Source organism: Topomyia yanbarensis, chromosome 3 (assembly GCF_030247195.1).
Source record: "Topomyia yanbarensis strain Yona2022 chromosome 3, ASM3024719v1, whole genome shotgun sequence".
In the NCBI taxonomy this organism is placed as follows: Eukaryota; Metazoa; Arthropoda; class Insecta; order Diptera; family Culicidae; genus Topomyia; species Topomyia yanbarensis.
Window position 1 is genome coordinate 370672286 of NC_080672.1, and position 16472 is coordinate 370688757.

At 36.5% G+C, this 16472-nt stretch overlaps 1 protein-coding gene across 3 annotated transcripts; it reads right to left on the reverse strand.

Moving 5' to 3' along the window:
* Positions 1-251: 251 nt before the first annotated feature.
* On the reverse strand, positions 252-12471 carry LOC131690645 (gastrula zinc finger protein XlCGF8.2DB-like). Of its 3 annotated transcripts, none has more exons than XM_058976572.1 (9): positions 12164-12471; positions 11401-11688; positions 11255-11338; positions 11109-11192; positions 10957-11052; positions 10768-10851; positions 10613-10696; positions 10214-10309; positions 252-2597 (listed from the first exon to the last, which is right to left on the reverse strand). In XM_058976572.1, exons 2-9 carry the CDS (start codon positions 11522-11524, stop codon positions 2506-2508), a joined length of 744 nt encoding a protein of 247 aa, XP_058832555.1. In that variant the 5' UTR covers positions 11525-11688; positions 12164-12471; the 3' UTR covers positions 252-2505. The 3 variants fall into 3 exon arrangements, with proteins under 3 accessions (XP_058832555.1, XP_058832556.1, XP_058832558.1); XM_058976573.1 differs by lacking the exon at positions 12164-12471 and adding an exon at positions 11775-11932; XM_058976575.1 differs by lacking the exon at positions 10214-10309.
* Between the last annotated feature and the right edge of the window lie 4001 nt (positions 12472-16472).

Below are 16472 nucleotides of genomic sequence, written 5' to 3' on the forward strand. Positions count from 1 at the left end.
TCTGAACAGAACTACCAAATTAAAATAAGATCGAGCAAAATAGTTGCACAATCAAACTGGTTTATTTTTAATGATAGCACTGTTGATGAATCACCTTATGAAAATGGGTGATAGCGGACGCGGACGAAAGTAGCTGGCTTTCGCCGCGTATACACGTACGTAATTACCAATGGCCAAAAATCTCACACTTTTTCGGCAGTCTAACTACCACCCTCGACTGTCATTTCGAAGTAATCAAAACGCAAATCCAATTTCTTTTCAATAAAAAAAAACATTTATTATTCACATAATATGTATACCTTCGTTTTAGCAGAATATATAGCGATTACGCCTATACGCTCTCTTGCACTACAAAGTTCAGCCAGTTTACCCTCCATGTTCTGCCGAAATTCGGAGTCAATATTCCTGTATTTGAGAAGTTTTCTTAAAACTTGATTCCCTTGACTTGCTTCAATGATCATCACTGCCCCATACCTGATCCAATCGTTTCGACCAGTTAAGCTGAATTTTGTTTTTTTTCTTCTGTGTCTGTGTAGCTAAAAATTAATTTGCTCAACCCTCTTTTCCGGCAATAGCTGATCTGCACCTGATTACGGTACGTTGATTGATGGTTAATAAATTAATATACCGGTACGTACATATATGTTATGTTCCGTTGTGGAAGCCACTCCTCGCTGCTTGCCTCAAAATATCGCTTAGGCCCGTATATTTACACGACCACAATCCCTAATGACTTTATTACCCGACCATTCCTTGTATATCACGTGTATCTTCTCCGAGAGGAGCTATCGCTGATGGAGTACTTACAGACTGATTCCTTTTTTTTCGCAGGTTGAATTTGGATCCGATTTGCTGCATTTTGCTTCTTCAGCTTGATCTCAGATTACGTTTAATCAAAATTTCATTTAATAATTGCTATCGTGGATAATAACATACGGTACAGTAATTTGCTGTTCGTAATTTATATTGTTTTAATCATATAATTATGAACCAGGTAGGAGATATATGTACGTTTCCACTCTTGCTTTCATTTACTTTTATCGCTAATGTTGCTTTTTTTCTTCTCTTCACTGACACCATCAGTAACGACGATGTTGTCCTGCCTATCTACCTGCGCGGCTGACATCTTTTAAGCTGAACAACTTGTTTTGTCCAAGTTGTCGATCAGAGAGAGACCGCAGCGCAATCCTCAATCAGGTTTGGCATGAAAAAAGTTCAATATCATCCCGAAATATTCGATCATCCGTCTTTACTTCAATCTCGCCCTATCTATAAGTGCTATGCGGTAGGGATGGTCAATGGGGAGGAAAGTTGCTCTTTTTGACAGTGTTTCGAGCGGGGTAAAACTTTATGGACTTCAAGGTCATTTTCAAAACTTACTTTGAAATATTCGTTTGTCTCCAAAAATAACATCTCAAACAACTTGATGTTTTACGACATTTTGAAGGAATTTTTTAAAACACTTATCAAAAAAGTACAATTCCACGAAGCACAAATTTGACGAAACGTTCCTCAAGATCAAAACATTTTTGGCCTCATTTTTCCGATTTGGGTTCGTGGTGCGACAGAGACTTGTACTGCTCGCAGAACAAAGCCAATTCAATGAAAGCAAGCCGTTGAGTTTAACGTTTCCAAACACAACATCAAATTTTAAATGGTTCATATGAATTTAGTCTTCTACAACTTCAAAAATCTTGAGCAATAGCATACCACTTTTGTCACACGATCTACGTGCAGACCGCTTGCGTAGAAATAAGCTAAATTTTCTCTTCCAATAAACATTCGCTTTACAAACAGACGGACAGGTCTTGCAGTCTTTGCAATCAACTGCTTCTGTGCTTCCTGGTTTTAAGTTTTAATTTAAATGAAAAATCCACATATTGAGCATCCCTATTCGCATTCTCACAAACAAGACTGTCATTTTCTCAGCTCATTTCCGATTTCAACGATGTCAGTGAAGATCAATTGCTACTACCCAATTTACGAACAAGCTGATCAACGAATCGCGTCTGTGCATTTGCTCCTTCCACAAACGAATTCTCGACGATTTTTATCAGCGTCACGTAGCATCTCTAATGACCGATGTTTTCCAACAGTGCCAACATCTGTGACGCTCGTTTGGTTAATGTCTTCTCAACTCCGACAAGACTACAATCGTTCGGAAAACCTAAGTTCGCAGCCGAACGGTAAGGAGGGGCCAAATTAATGCCACTGCAAGCTGATTGGGTATGCTATTATTATTGTAGGATCCCGACGCAATTTATTAAGGCTAATGGTAAATGAAAATGAGGCTCATGATATTGTCCGCGGTTTTTGTTTTCTGTCTTCAAGTTCCGAGTGCAACAGTGCACGCAGAAAACTTTAGGGTTGTGATTATCAATTCGGTTGACTGGGACCATTGATTTCGATGCAAAATTTAACAGAATAACATAAATTGCATTTTTTCAGTAACTGAAGTTTTTCCTAGTTCGGATAGTTGTTGCGCTTGAAAAAAATTGTTTATGCCTAAATGATGGTGTAAAGCGGAGGCTTCATTTCGTCGAGCTTCATGGTAATCGTTGTCACTGTTGTCGGCAGAGGAGATGAAGATGTTTTACCTGAAAATAGTTGGAAAATAAACAGAACATTTCAGGCAATTACAAAGACTGCAATCAGAATAAATACTAAATAAATAAATGAATGTCAAACTTCAAGTAATTGTACGAACAGAAGACTCCGGATTGGAGCGATAAGAAAAAATGACCCGCATTGGGCTACCCCTGAGTCAATTTCTAGTCCCATTTGGAGTATCTGCTCTAAATTTGATCGGACCATCGTATTCGAATTCTATGGGTTTTTTACTATTAACATGGAGAAAGCCCACTAACTTGCAGTTTAGTCACTAGGTTGTACTGTATGCATCAGTTTATCACTGAAACTGAAAATAGGAAAGATAATTTTATTGTCTACAACTTTGTCGAAGACTGTAAAGCAATCCAACTTGCTTGAGATAAGTTATTAAACTTTGAATGAAGTGATGTCTGAAGTTTTGCGTGGGACATTACAGTACACGGTCGTGAATCAGTAGACTATTCCCACGAATTTGAATAATAGTTGAATTTAGCTGAATGGTATGATTGAAAGTATTTTAGTAAGATAGTAGTATGATAAGAGTCATCTTTCATTTAGAAAATTTTAGTTCTACAGGTAACGTTACTAGCGATGAAAATGATAAAGCATCATATCAGAGAGAAGATTCGTAATGAAAAATGGAACGATAATAGGGCACTTAGAAGTTTCGAAATAAATTGCGTTGCCTAACACATGGTAATCTGACTTTCATAACTTTTTTTGAATAACTTTTGAGAATTATGCACGCCTTGGCTAAGGAGGATTGATGAAGTAAAACGGGTTTACCGTCCACCATTTGACCGTTGTCTAGATCAGAAAAAAGTCATTTTTTCAATATGAAGCGCGAAGTTTCTGAAGTTTAAAATATTTTTGATACGACAGTTTTTACATACTCAGTTCCAATTTGTGAACATCGAGACTATTCTATGTCAATAGTTTCTAAACTAGGTAGGTCCATTCGGGAACAAAATTGAATAATAACCAGCAGAGCAAACTTGAATGAAGACTGGAAGACTGGAAGACTGCAGTTCAGTTGTTCATCTCAAAAATGATAAATTTTATGAAACAATTAACAAACTTTTCTAAAATTTATTTTATGTCTGATGGAGCAGCAGCACAATACAAAAATAAGAAAAACTTCGACAGCTTGTGTAGATTCCAGTCAAAGTATGAATTAAGCGCAGAATGGCATTTTTTGGAAACATCCCATGGAAAAGGACGCTGTGATGCTATTGGAGGCACTCCCAAGCAAATGGCAAAAAGAGTCAATTTTGCTCGCGACTCTGGAAATACCATAACAACTCCCCGAGAGTTATATAACTGGGTAGTTAGCAAACTGATAAAAATATCACAAAATTAAATTTCTGCCACATATGCACTGAAAAAAAATTCAATACATAATTCTGTGGTGGTTATTTCTTTCCCTGATCCTTCCTCAGAACTAAAAAAGAAAATAAAGAAATAATAATGAAATATTTGTTTAATAACATGAACTCTTTTCAATGGGATTCTTGATTAATAAAAATATACTTAGTTGCTAAATTGGACGATATCTTCTCACAAACTGAGTTTTATTGGATTCTGAGATGATTATGACTTTCATTGATTTAGTTTTCGATAAAAATACACTGAAAGAAAAATTCAGTTTGCACAAGGAAAAGTTTTTTTCAAATAACTTTTTTTCCTTGAAAGTACCCAAGTTGAATTTTTAACGATAGGTAGAGAACATAATCACCTATTTTGGGACAAAACTTGATCCAAATCAAAGATGGAGATTTTTTACAAATCGACTTTAAATCTTTAAAATCGATTTTTTCAGTGTAGGAGTCGATGAAGAATTTTTTAATATTTTTATTCAAAAATTCCACTAATTTTGTGAAAATCACTCCTACAACATATTTTTGTAGAATTTGTCATTTTTAGACTATAGCCACTTGAAAAAATTGCTAAAAAAGGTTTGACTATTTTCAAAAGACAGTCTAGATCATTGTTGAAAAAAAGTATGCAAAGTGGCTTTTTGTGACAAGAAATATACTAATATAGTAATGGAATTTTTTGAGTTTTGGGATTTTAGTTGATCTATTAGTCTTTAATCGTCATCACCGCAAACCTCTTAAACAAAAACCTAATCCTCCTAGTGGTGCAATTGTGCCTTTCTCATTTCTCCAAACTATGATACCATGGCTGATGTTCGTTTTAATTATGGATATATCTAATACATTCTTAGTATACTTTGAATCTACACACAATGGCTCGCCAGCCACGAACCTAATGAGCTACGTATCGACGACGAAACACTTGAAACAAAAAAATTTCATACTTAATTAGCCTAATCAGCATTAATTCAATGTTGTCCTGCTGAATAATTTTGTCATGCGAACGTAGATGTGTGAGGAGGGTGAATATAGCGGTGGTCTAAATATTACTCTGAGGGAAATTTAAATGGGTGGTGACCACTGAGAGGGAAGGGAGTGTAACCCCTCCCGTACACCCCTAGCTACATCCCAGTTTAAATCCAGAAACCTTATGTCAGTCGAAAATTCTTTTTTTTTGTGTGGTCGCACTCTTAAACCCGTAACTCCGGAATCGGAAGTCAGATCAACTAAAAATTCAATAGCAGCTTATGGGAGCGCTATAACGTTCATTTGAAACTAAATTTGAGCAATTTGGTTCGGCCTCTCTGCCAAAAATGAGTGAGATTAGAAAATACGTACACACATACATACATACACACACATACATACACAGACACACATACAGACATTTGCAGGTCTCGACGAACTGAGTCGAACGGGATATGAGACACGGCCCTCCGTGGGCAGGATTAGATTGACCATTTTTAGAGTGATTGCATATGCTTTCTATATGAGAAAGACAAAAAGGATTTCGGGGAAAAAGCCATGACTCCGCCAATTATCAATATATTTTTATAAACTTATGATTGTTTATTACACTGAAAAATGTGCTGCCAAAATACTATAAGTTTGATGTAATGAAATCATTGCCTTCTGCCTTTACGTAAAGTTAAACTTTCTTGACATTTTTCGAACAAAAAGGTATCCCCTTAAATTAGGATTTGTGCCCTTTACGTACAAAGAGTGGTTTCACCGAACATTTTTCCCTCGGGAGAAATTTTGGTGTTTACCCTATTTTCCCTCCATAAGGAGGAATGTCGCATAGTGAAAATTAGAGTTACTCTTCAATTTATTTGGTTTTTAAAATGTTTCGGTCACAACGGCTATTATGTACGTACCGTCAAGAGGAGGAAAAATTCGTCTTCGCACGATTTCAATGAATAAGTATTCCAATTTAATAAATTTAAATTATTTAAAGTCATTATTAAATTTTAAATTCATTACAATTTTGTTAGCAAATTTCCACCCAGTTTGAAAAGCTTCAAGAATGGAAGTAGAATTTAACATTGCAGTCACCAATTGAAACATTGATTGCTGCAAGAAATTCAACTATATTTAGGGTCACAAGAATTCTTCATAATCACAGAATGCTCACAAAAAATATTTTATTGACAAACAAAATGGGACAGCTACTTTCTGCGGTTTTATTAGATTTTGCGTGCGTTTGGCTTCAGAACTACTCAAATTTTCTAGATAGGGCAAAATTCAGAAATATTTGAAGTTCGACCTCTGGTAGTTAAAAAAAAACGTTGTTGATTCCATTTTTCCCTGCACACGTTTAACAAAAACCGCATAACTTGCAAAATCCGCAGCAAAAAAAAATCAAAAAATCCGTATAATTTGGAAAATCTGATTTAGAAAAACCGCACAAAAATACTTCAGTGTAATACGTTTTCCGATACATCATCATCATTAGTTCAAGCTATATCTTCCTTTTGCAAGGAAATTTAAATGTATATGAATCAATGGATCGAATGCAATCAACATCCGGTTAAAAATACTTCAATACGACTTGATTGTTTTTTATTTCACAACTGACTTTCCTAGGAACTGACAACTCAAACCAATTGTTTAGTATTCACGCAATACGTGTGACTTTCTGGAGTTCAGTGTCTAACCAGTGCTAATTAGATACATCGTCTAACTGGACACCCAGTTGGTGCTGATTACTGACGAGGAGAATCCGAAACACTAAAACAAACCATCCTTTGTTACGTCTTGTGCCCTTGTACACAGAAATTTGGTCTTGTCCAAAATGCTTCCCTGTTGGAGAATTTTGCATCCCAATAATGTTGTGATCATAAATCAGAAGTTTGTGCAATGAAGTTTTCTATATTACGTACATTATTTTACACAATATATGTATCTTATTTATTATTGCAAATAGATACAAATCCTTAAATTTTTAGGAGTTGATAATTTCTGATTTCAAGGAAAGTGTTTCAAGAATTTTTTTATATTGGGGAAAACTAAACAAAACAGTACTCAAACTTAAGAAATTCGCTGAAATCCTTTACGGTAGTTCAAACTATCAACCGTAAAATTTAAAGCTTAAATATTGGAAAACTAGGGCTTCAAAAAGTTGGATTTTTCGATGTGCGAATTCTAGAATATATTTCATGTTTTTCCATGACGAATTTTTTCTTACTTGATTTATTCGGCTCTGCTAATAAATCTGCTTACACTCGGTAGATGAAATCGCCCAACATTGGCACGGTCTGGTAGGGAAGAGGTGTTAGATGTAACTTTCTGCTCTGATAGTACGGCGCATGAGTTGGCAAACAGGCTCGTCCGAACGTGTTCGAATCGTCGTTATTTGATCACTTCATCTTTTGATTCTTTAAATACATCTCTAGATATCCTTTCATACCGTATTCCCAAATTTACGAACTGGGACCTCTTCGATGGGGGCTTGGTGACTAGGTTTTACGAGTAATTCCATCGAATGAAACTCCAAGTGACTTGGATGTGGTCATGGATAAAACAAACTTACTCATAGTAGCAGCATATAAGAGGCTTATTCGTTTTAAGTTATGTGTGCTTCTAAAGGAACTACTGGGAGGAATGCCTTGAAGTGTTGTGAATACTCGTCTGACGGCCGTCACAACAAATGCCCTTGAGTTATTTAAGCTCACAGTTGCTCTTTGAGTTATGACAACCAAATCGATCAAATGGGCGCTTGAATGTTTTTCTCTGAATGAGTGTACTGGAAATATGGATGAAACGAAATATTCGCTCTTGAGCTGCATACGAACATGCCAACCATTAGTGTAGCTTGCAATCTTGCGCCGAAACTAAACTTTTCTACCGGATGTGGGCCCGAAAATGTTTACCTAGGACAACAGCGGTATTCTAGACTCGACATTGCTATCTCGATTATCACATGGCAACTATTCAGCATGCTGAGTATTATTCGTGTGGTCTTTGTGAATCCTATTACGGAACCTCATATCGTTTGATTTGCGATTGCCTCCAGAAATGCAATTGCGTGTCCGGATTTTTGGCTCTCCATGCATAGGTTCATTATTACTTCGTTAGTGAAAAATTCAGGCTGTTTACTGTTTTGTATTGTCATTGTATTGTGTTGTCATTTTCCATTTCCCCACCTCTTTCTTTCATCTCGCTTCCCATCCGGAAAGTGATGAGACGATATTGCCAATACGCAAATCTCCGATCAAATCTCTATCGAGCCATTAACCAGCCTATCTCTGGCAGAACACTATAATTTTGTGAAATTATATAAAAACATTCACTGCAGATTTGCTTGTGTTGTCATCCACATCCAGGCGTTTGAAGATGGCGGACGGAGCTTACGTTCGGAAGACTGGACATTGTGCACGAATACCGGTTAAGCGAAGAAATGACTATTAGCTGCAGGAACCGATGGCTGGACTTATACTATATACTCCAGCCGCAAACTGAATATTTAAGGATTTATTCAAAGCCAGATGTTTGAAAGCGACGAACGCAGCATTTATTCAGGAGACTACACCGTGACCGGTATACTGAGTAGTCAAGTCTTAGGTGCTGTGACTTGCTGATAGATTGTGTGATTACGATGAAAATTACAACCCTAAGTGCAGTCACGACACTTCAGTTATGTCTCTTTTAGTTCGGCTTTATTGTGCTATGACCTGGCTGCTACTGATAAGGCGAAGTCGAAATATAAACCTCCATCTAAATACCAATTAAAACCCTGTTACACTATTACCTATGAATTTTGATTGGGTTATTCCATACTGTTAATTTAGGGTCTAAATTTTTTGCAGTTCAATTTAGCCTGCCCGTACCAATTTGCCAGTTGTTATTTTGAAAGATTTGTGTAAAAAAATCAGTTAATTATTTTTGTAGTAAAATCACCAAAAATAGAAAAAATAAAATCAGAAAACCACGACATACGACTGAAACATTTTCATTGTTAATTGAATCACAGAAAATAGGTAGTATTAGAAAGTATACAACACCCGCTTTGATTTTAAAAACCGCAAAGCCAAAAACCAAATACATTCAGTCAAGCCATTAAACTAGAATAATTTATTTATAATTTCTTGTGAAGTAAACTGTAGAGCACCATGGAATATTTAAGCAGCCAAACAGAATGCACCCATTGGCACTGGTTCGTTGAAGATTTAACGAGAAATATATCGATGAGCAGTCCAGGATGTCTCAAAATTGCACTATGTCGCGATGTCTACTTTTTTAAATTAGAACCAGTATAAGGCTCAAAATGTGAAAGTTTATAAAGCCAAGTAAATACATGATACGGGTAAATAAAAATAAAAAATTATACAGTCCTTTTTGTTTAACCTGGTTAAAATCATAAAGTTCATTATTTGTTTGTCGAGAACTCAACGAAACGCGATAGAAAACACTCTTTTCATCAAAATTTCTAAAACGCTTGAGCTTTGATATTGATGAAATCTTTGGAAATTCTATTTATCTGGAATTTCGATAGGCTTTTCGGTCTTCAGTTGATCAAAATGACGTAATTTTACTTCCAATATTTCGATACTTTTGTTAACACCTCATTCAAGGAATAAAATGGCTGGTTATCATTTCTCGTTAAAAATACTGACACTTAAGTGGATTGTCAAAGTATGAAGATTTTTCTTGTGGTACTAACGGTAAATTTACACATTTGATCGAATATGCTATCACAAAGAGCTTTGTGATAGCATATAGGTCTTTGTTTAGAGTAGTTTTCAAAAATCCAATTTAATGAAAACCTACGTCATAAAAGCGAATATTTTACGCAAACATTGGAACCTTTAAACAGATTGAATAAAAAAACCTAATATTTTTAAAGTGTACAATATGGTTGGTTAAAAAATTTAATTTTTGATCGCTATTTGGCCTAAAAAATTACGGACTTTTCATTATTTAGATGTTTCTTTACCGCTCAAAGAACGCGGAAAATTACCTAGTTAAATTTTCATGCTTACAAAACATCGATTATATTTAAATTGGATAATATTCAAATTGGAAATATTCACGTGACACGCGAATGCTGCCGTACTCTCGTCAAACCAAATATATCAGTGAATTGAATTTAAATTTAGACACTGTAAGCCATGCATATACTATTGGAAAGCTTCTTAATTTTAACGAAGCAATTGTTTTGTTACCAATTCTTTAATAGTCAACTAGATTACCCATGTGACATGTGCTGGCAAATTGACTCTACTTACATATCTTGTCCTCCGCGTGGATTCGAATGTGAGAATTCAGCGTACTGGACTGTCGAAACTGTTTTCGGCACACAGAGCATTCGTAAGGTTTTTCTCCTGTTTGCGAAGAAAGCGAACAAGTGAAGTAAGAGCAATTAATGTCAGGCACTAGGATAAACGATTGAGGTTAGGTTAGTTTGAAAATCAGAAGATGTCACCAAACCCCGATTTTCTAGTTTCTGTTTTGTCACTTGTAATTAAGCCAAAATTATAAATTTTCAGATTAGCCTACGTTTCATGACTTTAATCTCGTTCATTTTGGGATCAATGACTATTCTCTTGTATTAAACAAAATTTTGATTGTTAAATATGCAGTAACAATATCTCATTTTTACATGTTTATGAAAACGTTCAACTTACCGGTATGAATTTTCAAGTGGTTTGAGAGCGTTCCTGTCTGTCTAAAACTTTTATTGCAATATGTACAAATGTAGGGTTTTTCACCTGTAATAAAATAAGTCCAATAAGTATAACCAATACTTCAACTTTCACCAGCTAGCAGTATCCCTACTCACCGGTGTGAATTTTCAGGTGGTTTGACAGGGTTGTAGTCTGGCGGAATTCCTTGGGGCAGACGCTGCATTTGAAGGGTTTCACAGCTAGGAAGAGAAGAGGCTGTCACTATTATTGTTAGGACACTATTCGGGTCGCGGTTTGTTGTAGATTAAACGGTCACATGTGCCAGCACAGCGCAAAATACTCACAATACTTGTCGTCCGAGTGAATCCTGATGTGGCTGTTCAGCGTACTGCTCTGCCGGAACTGTTTTCCACAGACTGAGCATTCGTAGGGTTTCTCTCCTGAAATGGGATGTTGTGTTAGGTTCCGGCTTTCGATTGCAAACGATCGAACTTACCAGTATGGATTTTAAGATGATTAGATAGTGTACTCAATTGACGGAACTGTTTGCCGCAGTAAGTGCAATGAAATGGCTTCTCCCCTGAAGATGGAACAGTTTTAAATAAGAAAATGAACAACTTGTAAGGGATCGTTCTAAATTACCCGTGTGAATTTTTATATGATTGGACAGGGTCGTAGTTTGGCGAAATTCTTTCGAGCATATTGTGCATTTGTAAGGTTTATCACCTATTCAAAAATACAAAATCATGAATGTTTAAGAAGATCAACCAAGAAAGTTTCCAGCTTACCAGTGTGTATTTTCATATGGTTTGTCAATGTGCTCAGCTGCCGGAACTGTTTGTTACATTCCGAACACTGAAAAGGTTTACTGCAGCTGGATACCTTTGCTTCTGGAAGTTCTGACATTTCCATTTTTTCGAACAGACGCGTTGTTTTCTTTCTTCGGAATCAACAACTCTTACTAACTAGTATTTGACTCGAAACGTTGCTTGTTCGGATGAGTTATGCATACAGTCAGATACCTATCACAGCCAATTTCGAGGATGATGGAACATTTTTATCCAGTTGATATCATTCTAGAAGGAAACAAAAACATTTGATTAGCGACTTGAAACATTTTCTCTTTCATTGAATGGTAATTAGTCATCACGCATTGACTTACGTCAGAGTCAAAACTAAAACAAACAATTTTTGATGTCTCAACCAAAAGTTTGCACTGAAAACCAACCATTGATTGCTAAAACATTGAAAGCCGGTATCAAAACAAACTATTTACAGCAACAATTATGTTAATCCAACAACAATTTCAATGCAATCTCGTGAAAAATAAACATGCGAGAGCCATTGGACACTAGCAACAGTAGCAAAAAATTCTTTTAGGTTAGGTTCCGTTCTACACCAGACTCGAGCGCTAGCTAGTATTGGTGTATTTGAGAAACACGATCCATACTCTCATCTCCTGCTCTTGGACCTTTTTCTTATCACCAGCACCGAATTTCCAGACAAAATTGTTTGTTTACTGTTAGGATAATTAGTGTCCGTCCCACTTACTGTCAACTTCAGAATGGGTTCTGCTCTTCCACCGACGAATATCGCCGGATCAATTCCTGTTCCGATTTGAGAAAAATTGTTTACGTATCGCCCCACTGTTCGTACGACTGAGTCAAACACCTCCAGCTCTCACTTTCTGACGGTACGGGTTTCGATCGTGGTTTCATCGAGTGTGAGACGGTTTTCTGTCACAAATCAATACATTTTAGTAGAAAACTTAAACGCGAAAACACGAAATGTAGATATTTTTCAATGGCACCGTTCTTCAGAACACAGCACATACGTACCACACGCACTAGCAGGAGGATATTTTTTCACGATTTGACAGTTCTCTCTTGGTAGCTCGTTTGCTACGGGAGTATGTGTGTGTTCGTAAGAGGGTGCAGGTATATGCTCTTGTTGTAGCATGCCGGTTATTGTAGTACTAGATCTTGCTTCATTCGTCCACAGGTAAAACGGAATGAGCATGACAGAGAACATCAACATCAGCGATGCAAAGAAAAACAGAAATCGACGAAAGATGCGAAATGCTGTCTATAGAAGGTTAAAACATTTCTCAATGTGAATGTCATTGTTTTCGATTGAAAAGAAATTTGATCGAGTAAGTGATTTGAGCGTTCAATACAACTAACAAAATACACTTTACGGAGAAAATCTGGGTGAACCGTTAATCGCTGAGTGCATGTCACTGTAGTTGACGGATAAGAAACATATATTTATTATGATCCCTCAATGGATGGGCTCTACGAATTGTATAGTATTTACCTTCAAAGTTTGTTTTAACAATTGCCTTTAAGCCCCTTATTACACGTTAATCGAAATGTGGACAAAACCAGGGTCTGTTATATTGGGTTTCGATTGGTTAGTGAGGTTGATGTTGTTGATGTCATTTCTACTCACAAGCCTCTTTTCGATTAGTTGGTTTTGTTAATACCGCGGACTCGGTTGCCACGCTTAATTTTACAAGTAAAAGCAAACAGACTTAAAACCGTCGAATGTCCCCACCTTACTCTTTCCACTTCGTGGATAAAAACCAGTCTCAAGATGTTGATCGATTTAGCTCTTTTTATGCTCAGTTCATACAGGTACGTTGCCTGCGGCGTGTGGGTGATGGCCGATATGAATTAAAATCTGTATGAAACATTAAGATTATATTGACCATTCTAGATTTATATTCAAACACGGTTTAATAATTTCTTAAAAGGGTATACACCAGGTGTATAAGCTTAACTCCGCTGTTTTTTATAAAAAAAACCTACTTTTTATATTGAACACAAAAAAATAATTTGTTCAAAGTATTTGCCCTCGCTAGCTATACATTTTTCCCATCTCTCGGTAACTTTTTTTGCTATCTTTTTTTTGACCTCTGCCATTTTTTTACCTTTGCCATTTTCGGGTGTGTTTGTACGAATCGAAGTGCTGTTCTCCGGGTGCGTGACCCATCGATGAAAACAGATGATAATCGGAAGATGTCAGGGTCTGGTGAATTAGCGGGGGAGGTGGCACCTCCCAGTTGAGTGTCTCCAAGTAGTTTTGGACCATTTTTGACTCGTGCGATGGGGGCTTCTCATGTCTTTGTTTAAAACCTGGCCTTTTTCACGCAAAGCACGGCGCAATTTGATTAGTTATTGGTAGTAGTAGAGAACAGTTTCAGTTTTTTTTATAATTCATCTTAATTATTTTTTTATTTTCCGATAACGCACAAGCCTCAACAAGCATTCGATGCGATTGGGCACACGATTTCTTCAAATTAAAGCGAGCTTCCCGCATATGCTCTTTTTGTGACCAAACTTAGACCTGATTACGCAAGGGAAAATGTAAGTTGTCATATGAAATCACTTATGATGTGCAATGATTAGTGTAAACAGGTGTCGAACTCACATAAAAAAGTATGACGTTTCTATGGTAGCTAAAGATGCTCAGTAACGCCATTTATGAGCAAACAGCGGATTTAAGAACCTGGATCTGAACTTACAAAAAAGATCCAAGGTTGCCTTGCATTCCAAATCGTAAACCAAAATAACCTTCAGATTGAACACTTTACACCAGACGCCCCCTTAAGATCTATTGTTAAAAGTACAAATGGAGCTAACGGTGGCCAATGCTTACACCTTATAATTTCACTTACAATTTCGCATAGCGTGCTGATTATGTTGTAGACCAAATAAATTGTTAAAATAAAAATTCTAAATCCCTCCGGGGCTTGGACATATTATTCCTGTAATTGTAGCATCTGCAGACCGCTCAGCATCCTTCCGGGAGTGCTCTGTTTTAATTGTTCTGTATCGTTATTTTTCCTATCCCCAACCATACCACTTACCCAATTTTTTCCATCAGAAAAATGATGAAAAGACGATTCATGACTAGGCACAAATCTCCGATCAACATGGGGAACGTGCCATTTAAGCCAGACGGTACTGATTTCTGATTCCTTCCCGCAAATTGAAAAACTCGTAACTATGGCAATTTTTCCCGACTTGGATACCACGGAATAATAAACAGTCGAAAATCACCTGTCTGGCACGCTATCTGTCGATGTGGCAATATGAGTCAACCGGAGTCTAATAGTGGTCCCTTAAGTTAAGTTCTTGAAGAACCATAATATTTTGCGTGGATAAGTCTTTACACTTTCTTCAAAATCTAGGAATCCTTGATCAAAGATCGTTGAGCTCATTCTGGTTCTTTGCTCTACTCAATGGAATTTCCTGCTGGTACTACCTTGAATTATTCCTAACTTGGCCTGGAATCAATGAATTTTTATGTTTGTCGAAATTTTCAAACTGTTACATCATTTGTGCATGGTCCCTGACAGTATGACTGCCAACAACGAGGTGGCTTTATGTAATACCGAAAGGCAACATTTTGTTTCTACACATTTGTAAATTGTAGAGAAACATTCCATTATAGAAGAATATCGCGCCAACTCGAACAGATGTTGGCAGCACCATCTCAGATTGTAATGAAACTTTCTGTACATGAGAACTTTGTAACAAAAAGCCACTTTGCATACTTTGTTTTTTTCCAAAATTTATCTAGACTGTCTTTTGAAAAGGGCCAAACTTTTTTTACCTTTTTTTTTCAAATGGCTGTAGTCTAAAAATGACAAATACTACAAAAAATGTTGTAGGAGTGATTTTCACAAAATTAGTCAAATTTTTGAATAAAAATATTAAAAAAATTCTTCATTGACTCCTACACTGAAAAAAATCGATTTTAAAAATTTAAAGTCGATTTACAAAAAAAAACCATTTTTGAATTGGATGAAATTTTGTTCCAAGATAGATAAATTTGTTCCCTACCTACCGTCGAAAATTCAAGTTGGGCACTTTTAAAGAAAAAAAAGTTATTTGAAAAAAACTTTTCCTTGTCCAAACTGAATTTTTATTTCATTGTATTTTATTTTTTTATTATTATTCATTTTATCGAAAACTGAACCAATGAAAGTCAAAATCATCTCAGAATCAATTTTCCCAGCTGCTAGTTGCCGGATACATGTAAAAAGTATCAGTAACGAATTCGGTATATATTCATAACAAACTTGAATGAAGACTGGAAGACTGGAAGGCTGGAAGACTGGAAGACTGGAAGACTGGAAGACTGGAAGACTGGAAGACTGGAAGACTGGAAGACTGGAAGACTGGAAGACTGGAAGACTGGAAGACTGGAAGACTGGAAGACTGGAAGACTGGAAGACTGAAAGACTGGAAGACTGGAAGACTGGAAGACTGGAAGACTGGAAGACTGGAAGACTGGAAGACTGGAAGACTGGAAGACTGGAAGACTGGAAGACTGGAAGACTGGAAGACTAAAAGACTGGAAGACTAAAAGACTAGAAGACTGGAAGACTAGAAGACTGGAAGACTGGAAGTCTGGAAGACTGGAAGACTGGAAGACTGACAGACTAGAAGATTGGAAGACTGGTGGACTGGGGACTGGAAGACTTGAAGACTGCAGTTCATATGTTCCTCTCAAAACTGATAAATTTTATGAAAGAATTGACTAACATTTCTAAAATTTATTTTATGTATGATGGAGCAGCAGCACAATACAAAAATAAGAAAAACTTTGCAAGCTTGTAGATTCCAGTTTAAGTATGAGTTAAGCGCAGAGTTGCATTTTGTTGCAGCGTCTCATGGAAAAGGACCCTGTGATGCTACATGCACAGTTTTGTGCCTATTGCTGGTGGCAAAGTGGAGACGAAAAGGTATTCTAATTCAAAAGATTAACCAAAAATATTTTCTTGTATAGAAATAATATAAAATAGCACGCATGAGGATAGTTTTAAGACAAATGTTATAGATAAAAATAA

Coding starts and splice junctions, on each gene's coding strand:
- LOC131690645 (XM_058976572.1), bottom strand. CDS start 11,524: ATGGAAATGTCAGAACTTCCAGAAGCAAAGGTATCCAGCTGCAGTAAA. Junction 10,310..10,612: donor CCACTTGAAAATTCATACCG/GTAAGTTGAACG, acceptor CTTCGCAAACAG/GAGAAAAACCTTACGAATGC. Junction 2,598..10,213: donor CCACGCGGAGGACAAGATAT/GTAAGTAGAGTC, acceptor AACTATTTTCAG/GTAAAACATCTTCATCTCCT.